This window comes from Daphnia pulex, chromosome 7, assembly GCF_021134715.1.
Source record: "Daphnia pulex isolate KAP4 chromosome 7, ASM2113471v1".
NCBI lineage: Eukaryota > Metazoa > Arthropoda > Branchiopoda > Diplostraca > Daphniidae > Daphnia > Daphnia pulex.
Genome location: NC_060023.1, coordinates 2,189,698 through 2,200,939, shown reverse-complemented (window position 1 = coordinate 2,200,939; position 11,242 = coordinate 2,189,698). Strand labels below are relative to the sequence as shown.

Below are 11,242 nucleotides of genomic sequence, written 5' to 3'. Positions count from 1 at the left end.
AACAGGACTCGATAGTCTATGCACAACGCACTGGCACAATTATGCTTACCATTCACACAATGAATACTTTCAGAATCAATTACTAGGATGCACAAGTCTAATCAATAACTTTTAATGAGGAACTCAGGATGAATTGAATATGTAATGTATAGCATTTTTTTAAAGTATTTTTGTGTATCGTGTCAAATATTTTACATGAAGAAACAAGCGAAAAATTTAGACTAAATGCATTAAACGATATTATGTTTTTCTGACTTCTTTGACAATATTAAAAATGGGTTGGTTATCCATGGAATGCTGATCTAAAACAAGATTTTTAAAAAGTAATTACCAATAACGAAACAAATTATTTTCCGATATTCAAATTACCTGAATTAATTGTATCGGACGGATCTCATCAAAGAAGAACAAAATACAATTATTTGAAAAAAAAGGTGACTTAACCGATATTCGGCCGGCACTTTCCTGTCTGCGTTCGGCGGCTACCGGGACCACAAGGACGCATTCCGGCTACAGCGACGGATCTACCTGATGGGGATCTACTTTCGGCTTCCTTATCTTCCAGATTCCGTTCATCAATTTCGTTGCCCCCGTGATGAGGTCTCCTACCAATCTTAAATGCTCTTAATTGACATCCGACGGTATTTGTGGCGTAACGCTCTAGCGTTTCATTTTCGGAACAAGGTCCTTGGCTCCCCAACAGCCAACATTGTTTTTCACTTGCTTCACTCGATCCTTCATAATCGGGGCTCCAAAATACGTAGTGTCCGTCGGCCAGGCATCCGTCTGGAAGCGTTTCGCACGACAGTATTCCGTCGTCGGTTAACGTAAACCATTCTCCATCTTTACACGGTCCCTAATCACAGACAAAGTTAATTTTTTAAATTGTTTACGCACTCTTTAAAATTAATAATAATAAAAAAAAACCTGGGAGTTTTGCTGATAGCATTCGCCAGTTTCAGCGGAATAGATGAACAGACTGTTTTCGCAATCACAGATGCCGCTGTCGTCCGAGTCCAGATAAAATAGCTGATTAGGTTCTTCGAGGTCGAACAAAAACATAATATAATAGCAATAAATTTAAATTGTAATTATTTTATTTAATAATGTGTGTTAAAAATTTACTGCAGGGTCCTTGCGTCATCAGCTGGAAACACGATAACTGATCATCAATTATGTAAAACCTTTCATTTGGCGAAAGGCAGTCGAATCTATTTCGAATCACAGTCGATTATTTTTGCAAGTAAATGGCTTTAAAAGTAAATTAACTTACGCTGATGATAGATTGCTGACGACAGCTAATGGAGACTGAGTTGACAAGTCGATGAGGCTGTTTTCCGCTATGAATCCTTCATGGGTTGCGTTGGTATGGAATAAATCCTGATCGCTGGTCCAAGAAAAGATAAACACGATTAGTTGTAGGAGGTTAGCCATTAAGAGAGTTAGTAAAGATTCGGCCATAATACGAACACGCACCAATTTAAACTGGTCTAATGTTTTCACTAGAGAGGGGAGGAATGCGTAGTAGGCGTATTCAGACGATTTACATCATTCCTCTCGCTGGATTTCCTGCAATATTGTCCGACCTTTGACACAGAAACATGAACCCCCTTAAAAAGCTGAACTTCAGTCCGAATCGAATAGCATAAGCAAGCTCATGTGGCGCAACTCTCAAAATTGATAAGCAGTGCAGTATGCGTGTTGTATTCATTTATATGACTATACAGAATATTACAGTCTAACTAAAAGAACAAAACACAAATTAATAAATCAACAGCAACGTCATCAGTTGTATTTAAAAGGGGAAACTAACAAATAATCAAGTTTGTTAAAAAGAAGAACCAATTGACCAACCGTAGCCCGATCGATATTGCTGGCCAGATTACCTTTTTGTTCCCGTTCTACCAATTGTTTCATAATTCCCTCAACCGTTTCTTTTAATGGGGAAACTACTTTTTTCTCAATAAAACCTTGTTTCTTTTCCAATTCGTAGAAAATATGTATTGTGCCGTGAACCACGGCTTCGAGCTCTTTCATTCCCCGAGCAAAGTTGATGACGTTTTCGATTGGAATCCGAAATTCGTCTTGGAGAGCAATCGTGATAAGTATTATCGTATTGTTTAGCGACTCTATTTTTTCAAACTCTTCCAAAGCTTCTTTGATATCACCGGATTTCAAACTTGCAATTACGACTTTTGCTTGGGCTCTCCTGTATAAGTTGTCAACGGATTCTAATTTCTCCAAAGTGTCCCGCATGTTCTTTTCCAGCTTTTGAAAATCTTGATTCAATTGTTCAATCTTGGTTTTGTACTTCTGCTCGATTTGCAGGTCTTTGTTGTCCAGTTTCTCCCTCAGTTGGGCAACCTCGGTCTCGTAAGCTGCTTTCTTCTCGTTGAAACGAGGATCTAACTCCTCGGTATTTGACAGATCACAGTAGGCGCTCCTGACACTGCTTGTGCTTAACTGGATTGATTCAATAAGCTTATTGCATCCTCCTCCCGATTTGGTTGGCAGTGACCGTTTTCTTCTGGTTAACAAAGGTGCCGACGAGTTAGCGGCGGCTGTTTCGGTCGAATTTTTATTCGGATTAACTATCGGTTTCGTTGAATTACGTGCTGTGGATTTCGTGGAACTTCCAACGGCCAATTGGACCACATTAGCCGCCGATTTAATGGAACTGATTTTTGGTTTTGTTGAGTTAGTCGCTGACTTTGTCGGACTGACCACCCCAGTTGATTTAACGCCGGTCTTTGGACTAGTGGCCACTTTTGTCGAATTTACGGTTGGCTTGGACGCGCTGCTGATCAATTTCGAATTGCTTGTCGGGTTACTTATTGCTGTCTTCGTCGAATTAGTGGATGCCGGACGACTAGCCACCGTTTTTGACGAACTCGCTGGTGATTTCACGGTTGTTTTTACCGGATTAACAACGGGTGTAACCTTACTATCGGTCGATTTTGAAGGAGCTGCGTCTGACGTCGCAGGTCCAATTTGTTTTGGGCGTTCAACATTTTGCACGTTGCAAAAATTCTTGTCCACTTTTGTGAACTTTTGAAAGAGACCAAGAATCTGATCGAGTTCGGTTTCCGATAGCGTGCAACTTTCGGGACCGTCAAACGGAAATGGTTCGCTATCACTGTTGCGTCGCTTCCTGTGATTATTCAATAAAGCTGTATCCTTATCTGGCACTATGGCCAAATTGTTGATCCCTTCCAAAAGACTCGCCATGGTACTGATGTAAATTATTTCCAAATTTGTGATAATCTTTGGAGAGTCATTAATAAGGATATTCGTCTCAACATCTGCAAAATATAATTTTGTCGTTTAATCAACAATAAAGTAAATAATTCGTTAATATTATTCATTCTACTAACCCGAATGTTGGAGATCGGTGGGTACGGAGCAAACAAATGTTTCCATCGTTAAGAGAATAACACTGATTACTAGCGCTAGACAAAAAATGCATTGTTGAGGTTTTTAAGATTGCCAACTGGTATTTAAACGAGCCATTCCAGCTGAATCGTGATGGACACTGTCCGCTCATCAGTGAAAGAGGCAAAATGTTGTTGCAACAAATAGTTGAACCGAGACACCATTCATATCGTTTGATTTATTTTGGAATAAATGGGAGATAATACGGATTATTATTTCGTAGACTGCGTCAAAACTCAGAGGTCAGTTTTGATGTCAAAAAGTCATTCCGGTCGTGTTTCCCCAAACCGTGATAGTCCCAGCATCCAACTTGAACTATAATACTTATCTGGGTTGTTATTCTAAAAAACCGTACTGAATCGAGCTGTGCACTGCTCTCGGAAATTAAAGATACAGAAAAAAAAATATTATGCATAGACGATAAGTCAGCATATGGTTCTAAAAATTAACTGGGAGGTTTTCAGTTATAGCTTATAGCAAATAGCGCAGTTAGAAATGGTTTGAGAATAGACGCTATACACATGAAGTGGACAGAACTGTCCAGACTAAACTTTTAGTCTGAAGTTCGGAACGCAGGCCCATGTGCACATAATATTTAAAGTTGCATAGATTACCAGCGTATTCAGTGTCAGTTATTGAAATAATTTTGAGAAAAATATGATTTTACCGCAGCGTTCCAGCAGCACGGCCATCAGATACAGAAGAGTTGTATTGCTCAAGAGATGTATACCGTTGAGTAGGAGTTGACTTGTAAATAATTATTTGATGCTACAATATTTTTATCTAGTATATGAAAATTGTGCTTCAGGTAAAAATACCAGCGTTCAGAAAAAACGACATCCCGGGGGGACAGTTGGATCAAACCTTAATCGATGGCCGAATTTGCTGTCAATCCAGTAACTGGTTTCAGACGTTTTTTTCCCCTCGCCATGATCCCCTCATTATGATGAACGACTAGGCTATACTACAACACATAAGGGAGATTAAAACACGCTACATGTAATCACGCGCCCGATATACAGCAACGCATAATAAAGACGTAGTCATTCCTCTCACGACTCTCAAAATACTGACCTTGTTTTGTTACCCCGCAACTTGTTACACGTCATTTGGCCTTTCGCGATGCCTTAAGAGATGCCTTGATTCATCAACGGAAGGGCATTGACATCGTTGCATAACGGGGCATTCTGAATTAAGCTGAGAAATTGATTGAATTAAACATTTGGGTTGCAGATTCAACGCGATCTAGAGCTATGTCTGGAACACGACGATTGCTTCAAAAATCCAAACTTGATTTTCCAGTTCTCCACCACTCATGCACATTTGGCTTGTCTTTTTTCTCAACTTCAAATTTAGTTACCATTTTCAAAAGGCCATGTTTCTCTGATAAATTTGGCAATTTGAATTTGCGCACCGAAACCAGGTTGAGCGGACGACGCTAGAAAATCTTGTTGGTTGGTAATCGCAGTCGCTAGATGTCTTGGTTGGTAATCAACTAATCACCATGAAGTACAGAATCGTATGCCAATATTGCCGAACTTGGAAAATTAAAAAATCTTTTATATACATACACTATGAGTTCTTTATGCTCCAAAAATCTGAAATTTTCACCGCTTATTTATCGGAATGGGTACTCATACCTTAGAGTAAAAACAGATTCGGTTACAGGTCCGTGTATGGGAGTTGGATAAGGCGTCGGATTATTATTCCTTATTATTGGCCATGAGTTCGACTCTCCGTTCACGCACTACTTATAATCAAGCAATATGAATGTTTATGGGAAATTAATATCATTATGTGATGGATTGTCGGTTGTTTCGCGTATTTGATTAAATCATATTCCGAAACTGTACGAGTATGCAATGGTTTATAAAGAATTGTTGCGTATGAATCATAGTATCTCTTGTGTGTATTAGGTATAGGCACACAACATACAAGATGTAATACTAGGTCCGGTATGGTCATCTACACGGTTCACAGTTAATTCATGGTTAAACTGTTCTACGTCTCAACTGAGATGGGCACTGTACACACATTGTGATTTCTCATAAAATATTCTATGAGAATTGCTATAATCGATACGATTAAAATGAAAAATTGGGCTTCCAACGGGTAGCTCAATTTTTAAAAAATCCATAGTACCACATAAACATATTATCTGTAAAACTTTAAACTTTTATTAATTGTTTTTGGAACCTATGAAAAATGAATGAAATGGATTGAATGAGAAAAATAAATAAATAGATGAGATAAAATCATAAAACCCAATGATAACAAAATAATTATGAATGAAGTATCGAATGTAACAGATAAAGACCACGAAGACGTAGTCATTCCTCTCACGACTCTCGAAATACTGACCGTTTCCAGTTTTCAAATTGAGAAGTTTCAGCATTTTTTTAACATTTTTTAAACTATTTTTTGGGGTATTTTTACGTATGCCCATCAGCCTATGGGTAATTGGACACGGGTAGATAAGATGAGGGCCTCTGCCGCAGAATAAATATTCAAACACATCAGCACAGTCTCCACCAAATAGTTTTGCTATTCAAAATGGGTTAGGAGATCAAGTAAATTTGGAAATTGTGGAGATAACGGAGATGTGGTACAGGATGAAGGCTAATTTTAAAACTCCACCGGCCCAGTTACTACGTTAGGACTGATTGGCTTTTGGAAAATAAAAATTATCGTTGGAATTGTACGTTATGCTGAAATAATTTGCACTGACTAGGGCATGGATAAATATTTTAAATTACAAATGTAAAACATAATTTTATAGTTAAATAGCTTCTTCTCTGTTATGAAGTTAACTACTTAACGTACATTCGAACTTTATTTTCCAAGTAACATTTTTAAAATTGGAGCCTGGGGAATGCCTACTTCTCATTGGTTGAGAGCCAGACAGACGACAGACAGAAAATAACAACAAACTTGTCAGTTGTCACTGTTTTTTTCTGACATAAAAAATGGCCACTGGTTTTGAAAGACACTCTTTTCCTAGTAAACACAAATATTTCAAAAATCGATTGGAAGAAAAACCAAAACCACAGTTAAATTTCAAAGAAAAGATTACAAACGATTCGAAACCATTTCGTCACAAACTCAAAGAGAAGCCTCATTGTTTAAATCCGCTGTCAATGGAACAGCGAGACAGACATCCCTACGAGTTTGAATTGAAGAAATTTTCTCCAGATTCAAAATTTTTGAAAATCAAACATCAAGTGCCACATTTCCAACCTGTTGCTTCAACGCCACTGATTATGGTTGATATAACAGAAGCTTTCGAACACCTCTTACGAGATTTATTATCACAGACAGTGATAGGTGTTGATCTTGAGGTAATAATATCACTGTGATTTTTAACAATGACATGTTAGACCACTGGGTCTTTTTTTCTAGCATCATAGTGACAGATCATATCGAGGTATTACTTGCTTGATGCAAATTTCAACCGACAAGACTGACTACATTATTGACACACTTAAATTGTGGGACCACTTACAGCCACTGAATAAAGTCTTCTGTGATCCAAACATTGTTAAGGTACCATCTTGCAAAAAATTGTGTTAACACGAATGTAACTATTTACTTAACTTTGTTTAGATATTCCAAGGAGCTGACAGTGATGTTATCCCTACTAGCACACATTGTCCATAGGACGTCCATTGGATATCCGACGGTCCATTTTCCGTTTGTCCGTTTAGCGTTAGCTACGGATATCCTATGGATGGTATATTTTGATCCAGATAACGGTTGGTCGCGGATGGTCATACTGGGAGGTCCTATGAATGTCCATCTGGTACCAATCTCGGATGTGAAGTCAGCCGTACATTCGTGATGAGTATTGGACATCGTATGGATATCAGAATAAGGATCTGAAACGAACGATTAATTTCACATCCCAGATTGGTACCGATGGACATCCATAGGACATCCCAGTATGGACCGTGTTTTCTTGATCCAAACATTCCATCCATAGGATATCCGTAGCTGACGCTAAACAGACGGACGGTTTTCGTTCACAGGATATCCATAGAACGTCCTGTGGACATTGTGTGCTAGTGGAGAACATTAAATATCCCCTTTGTTTCATATTGATAAGAACAAGTATAGCATGGATGCATAACACTGGCATGTCATCCAAGAGTCCCGGGTTCGATCCCCGATGAAGTTAGATCTTTTAATTTTTCCCAAATTTATAACTGATACCAAAGACGTCCGTTTTTTGGACGTCCATGGATATCCCAAGTTGGACGTCCACAGGAGAGGACATTAGTATATCCTTTAAACATCCATAGGACGTCCAACTGGGACATCCAACTGAATCGGCTCTGACATCCATAGGATATCCTATGGATATCTCTGTGCTAGTAGGGATCTGGCTTCAGCGGGATTTTGGGATTTATGTTGTCAATCTTTTTGACACGTTGCAAGCTGCATCCCTCCTTGGATTTGAAAAGAAGGGCTTGTCTTTTCTTCTTCAGCACTACTGCCAAGTCCATGTCAACAAAAAATACCAACTTGCAGACTGGCGAATTCGTCCCTTGCCTCAGGAAATGGTGAAGTACGCCCGAGAAGACACGCACTACCTGATCTATATCTACGAAAGGATGAAACAAGATCTCTATTCACGTCATTGTCTTGGGGATGTGAAAATAACACCCGAAATGAAGAAAGGAGCGCCCGAAGAGTCAAAAGACAGGAAGCCTAAGAGCAAATCGAGTCAAATCACACCGGTAAACGAAAAGGGCGTCAACCAGGTCTTACAAGTGTGGAACAATAGCCGTTCTGTCTGCCTGAAACAATACAGGATTCAAACATTGGAGGAAATGTACTCGAAATTTTACGGCAGCTTGAATAAAGAAGGAAAAAAGTTCAACAATCAGCAATCGTACGCCCTTCAAGAAATCTTTTCCTGGAGAGATCGAGTGGCCCGCGAACTGGATGAGAGCCCTCATTATGTAATGACGAAGTTTAATATGCTGAATATTATCAATCAGCTTCACAACCAGCCGGAAAACATCCTGCAACCCATTTCTCGTCACCGTTTCGTCCATCATCATTTACCGGAATTGCACGAGGTTATCGTGAAAGCAAAAGCCATTGCTATTCAATCCAGTCCAATATCTAAGAAGCAAACGAAGAAAAGAGGTGCAGCTTCCTCATCTGTCACTGCCGTCCCTCCTGTTTCCCTACCTCCGATGAAGAAGCGCAAAATTGACAATGTTGCATCATCAACAATAACAAAAGCACGTCTAGTCCAACAAAAGATTTCCAAAGTAGAAATGATTGATTTGAGTTGTGAGCCCAATCAGAGGAAAGAGCTGCGCTCAGCCAAGAAGATAAATACGTGCAAGATAGTTTTAACCGATCTGGTCCAAAAGATTGACGCTGTTGTGGTGAAATCATCATCAGGGAATGAAACGAGGCCAACCAGGAAGTCACGCAAGGTAGAACTGATTGATTTGACATAATCTTGCTCAAGGTGATACGTTCCCCGTTTTTGTTTTAGTTAATGTACTATCAATTGCTACAGATTGGGAGGAAACCGTTGTGTTGGGTTTTTTGAAATATAAATCGACTAATTTAATGTACATGACTGAAACAATTCGGTTGCAAACTGCCTCATGTAAAAGCATTTCAGTTTGCAATACACAGAATGCTCAAGTGATTTATCTGATTAATTGAATATTCATTGAGAAGGTATTGTTAAGCATGTCGTCGTGATACTGATAATCAATTTAAATTTGTGAATGACCCTAGTGTATTGAATGTTTTTGCGTAGTATGTTGGTTGGTACATTGTTTACTTGATAGCATTCGAAAAGAGTTTGCAGGTAATTCTTGTTTTGATAAAATAACTAAAATCAATCCTTATTTGCGGGAATGAAATAAATACTACAAATCGCCACAACAAGAAATGTTACAGTTTAGGGGAGACACTGTCACATTTGTGATGATTCTTGGCATTGAGCGGAAGAAATCAAACAAGAATCTTAAGGGTAGGTAGCTGTGTAATGGCGGTAAGAGTTCCAGTAACATCTCACCACTGCGCCAGGCGCTGTGCTAGTGACTACGAGCTGCAAGTATCCGATTTCAGTTCTAGGTGTATCCGTAGTTAAAAGAATTGGGCCAGTTTGCTATTCATGGGGGGGGAAACGATTGTGAAAATCATTTTTTAAATATTTTATAATTTCCGCGGTACAAGAATGAAACTCTCTTACCGTATAAATTGAAGCATCGGTGATTGCAGTGCAAATAAGCTTGATTCTGGTATTTACTGGCGAACCAGCCGTGATGGCAATAACTGCTGTTTGGTCAGCAGCCGGCATCAAAATATCGATCCTACCGTAATTGGCTTGCGATGCTCGTTTGCAGGGACCGAGACCTTCGGTAGCAATATTAGCAATAAGGCATTCTAAAAGAGAAAAACACAAAAATTTCAATCAAATATGCCATCGGTAAACGTACAAATGCCAAATCAACGAAACCAATAATTTTACCTGCTGCTACTGGATGGACAGTAATTGTAGCTTCTCTGTTAAAATTCTTTTTCCACAATTTCCACGGGCCGAAGTCGTCAACTCCTTCGTGATATCTCCCAGCGGCAGGAGTTTCCCCTTCTTCTTCTTCTTCGCGATCGTACTTCAGTTCTTGAAATTGAAATTTGCAGTTGTCATTATAGTTTTCTATCGTAATAGGCCGATTGGTTACCTGGTGATGACAAGAGCGGGTAATCGTATGGCCGGTTCAATGATGCAAGTTGTTGTTGCTTGCGAACTGGGTACCGCTGGATAAAAGGTGACTGACGGGGCATCATCAACGGGAGCTCGTACGGACTGCCGCCGAGATAACCTGCTGCTGATGACAGCTGAGGCACAAGGTAAATCTGCTTAGATTGGCGATTTCCAGTTGGAGCCTGGTCGACTGATGGCACTTCTTCTTCGGCTGAAATCGTCATCAGACAGCTGACCGCTACGATCTGTAATTTAATTTCAGAATGAATTAAAATAAAAGATAGAAATTCTGTAACAATCAAATGTTTAATTATAATTTGAATAATTAATTATACCAGCAACAGTGAAATAGATATGGAGTTAGCGAATGCCATTTTTATTAAAATAGCACTTTAATATTTTTTATCCCTGTAGAATTCCTGGATATGAATCTTGGACGAAAGATGCAAGTGGACTGAAGACTAAGAGCAGAACGCCTGGTATTTATATAGGTATCAGGGGGCTTGCCTGGGAGATGTATACTGTTTACGGCCAAATCTTGAGCATTTGAATGCGTGTTGGATTTTCACATGTATGTGTGGGTTGGTCTCAGAGTCTGTGCGCATCACCAGTTATGTTTTTGTTTTTTTCTGCTCATTTTAATCACCTAATTTGGGCATCGAATTCATCAAGCAATTGAGGAATGTAACACTCCGGCTGCTGAATATGCTGATACCTAAACGTAAGATGGACGGACATGTGGATTGTGTATTCGATTCGATGCCGAAATATATAGTCCGCTATTTGACGAATATGAATTGATTGAGCTGGTATTGCAAAATAAGATAAGATTATATAGCTCAACCGTCCTGATTGCCTACTCATTTTTATTCCTTCAGACTTGTATGTTCCTTTACATAATAATTCCGATTTATTTCATCGACCATAATTCGCCCTTGAGGTTGAAATTATAACTTGGAGTTCACCAGGTCTAGAACGGCAAACAGGTTTATTTCAAATCGTTTCAAATATTCTACGTCAGTTGAGAAAATATACTGTTGTGCGTGTCGTTAACCCCACATAAAAATTTATTTT

The 11,242-nt window shown here is 39.1% G+C and overlaps 3 protein-coding genes across 5 annotated transcripts; 1 reads left to right on the top strand and 2 right to left on the bottom strand.

Moving 5' to 3' along the window:
• Positions 1-96: 96 nt before the first annotated feature.
• Positions 97-4,503, bottom strand: LOC124197339. Of its 3 annotated transcripts, XR_006876108.1 has the most exons (6): positions 3,375-4,490; positions 1,274-3,302; positions 1,126-1,211; positions 928-1,040; positions 370-856; positions 97-302 (listed from the first exon to the last, which is right to left on the bottom strand). XR_006876108.1 is itself a non-coding variant. In XM_046592722.1 (3 exons), exons 2-3 carry the CDS (start codon positions 3,418-3,420, stop codon positions 1,786-1,788), a joined length of 1,563 nt encoding a protein of 520 aa, XP_046448678.1. In that variant the 5' UTR covers positions 3,421-4,215; positions 4,297-4,490; the 3' UTR covers positions 1,678-1,785. The 3 variants fall into 3 exon arrangements, 2 of the variants coding, with proteins under 2 accessions (XP_046448678.1, XP_046448679.1); XM_046592722.1 differs by lacking the exons at positions 97-302; positions 370-856; positions 928-1,040; positions 1,126-1,211 and having other exon boundaries at positions 1,678-3,302; positions 3,375-4,215; positions 4,297-4,490; XM_046592723.1 differs by lacking the exons at positions 97-302; positions 370-856; positions 928-1,040; positions 1,126-1,211 and having other exon boundaries at positions 1,678-3,302; positions 3,375-4,503.
• A 1,857-nt stretch (positions 4,504-6,360) lies between these two features.
• Positions 6,361-9,103, top strand: LOC124197335 (exosome component 10-like). The gene is made up of 4 exons (XM_046592717.1): positions 6,361-6,770; positions 6,832-6,975; positions 7,036-7,062; positions 7,809-9,103. Exons 1-4 carry the CDS (start codon positions 6,399-6,401, stop codon positions 8,904-8,906), a joined length of 1,641 nt encoding a protein of 546 aa, XP_046448673.1. The 5' UTR covers positions 6,361-6,398; the 3' UTR covers positions 8,907-9,103.
• Positions 9,104-9,172: 69 nt separating this feature from the next.
• On the bottom strand, positions 9,173-10,637 carry LOC124197337. Its single transcript, XM_046592719.1, has 5 exons — positions 10,504-10,637; positions 10,146-10,413; positions 9,935-10,084; positions 9,656-9,849; positions 9,173-9,571 (listed from the first exon to the last, which is right to left on the bottom strand). The coding sequence occupies exons 1-5, from the start codon at positions 10,540-10,542 to the stop codon at positions 9,428-9,430; spliced, it is 795 nt and encodes a 264-aa protein (XP_046448675.1). The 5' UTR covers positions 10,543-10,637; the 3' UTR covers positions 9,173-9,427.
• Between the last annotated feature and the right edge of the window lie 605 nt (positions 10,638-11,242).

Bases quoted from the DNA above. Each gene is read 5' to 3' on its own strand.
- LOC124197339 (XM_046592723.1), bottom strand. From the start codon at position 3,420: ATGGAAACATTTGTTTGCTCCGTACCCACCGATCTCCAACATTCGG. The intron at 3,303-3,374 runs GTTAGTAGAATG...TATATTTTGCAG, and splicing joins CACCGATCTCCAACATTCGG to ATGTTGAGACGAATATCCTT.
- LOC124197335 (XM_046592717.1), top strand. From the start codon at position 6,399: ATGGCCACTGGTTTTGAAAGACACTCTTTTCCTAGTAAACACAAATAT. The intron at 6,976-7,035 runs GTACCATCTTGC...AACTTTGTTTAG, and splicing joins GTGATCCAAACATTGTTAAG to ATATTCCAAGGAGCTGACAG. The intron at 7,063-7,808 runs ATCCCTACTAGC...GTGCTAGTAGGG, and splicing joins AAGGAGCTGACAGTGATGTT to ATCTGGCTTCAGCGGGATTT.
- LOC124197337 (XM_046592719.1), bottom strand. From the start codon at position 10,542: ATGGCATTCGCTAACTCCATATCTATTTCACTGTTGCTG. The intron at 10,414-10,503 runs GTATAATTAATT...ATTAAATTACAG, and splicing joins TATCTATTTCACTGTTGCTG to ATCGTAGCGGTCAGCTGTCT. The intron at 10,085-10,145 runs GTAACCAATCGG...TTCAATTTCAAG, and splicing joins CCCGCTCTTGTCATCACCAG to AACTGAAGTACGATCGCGAA.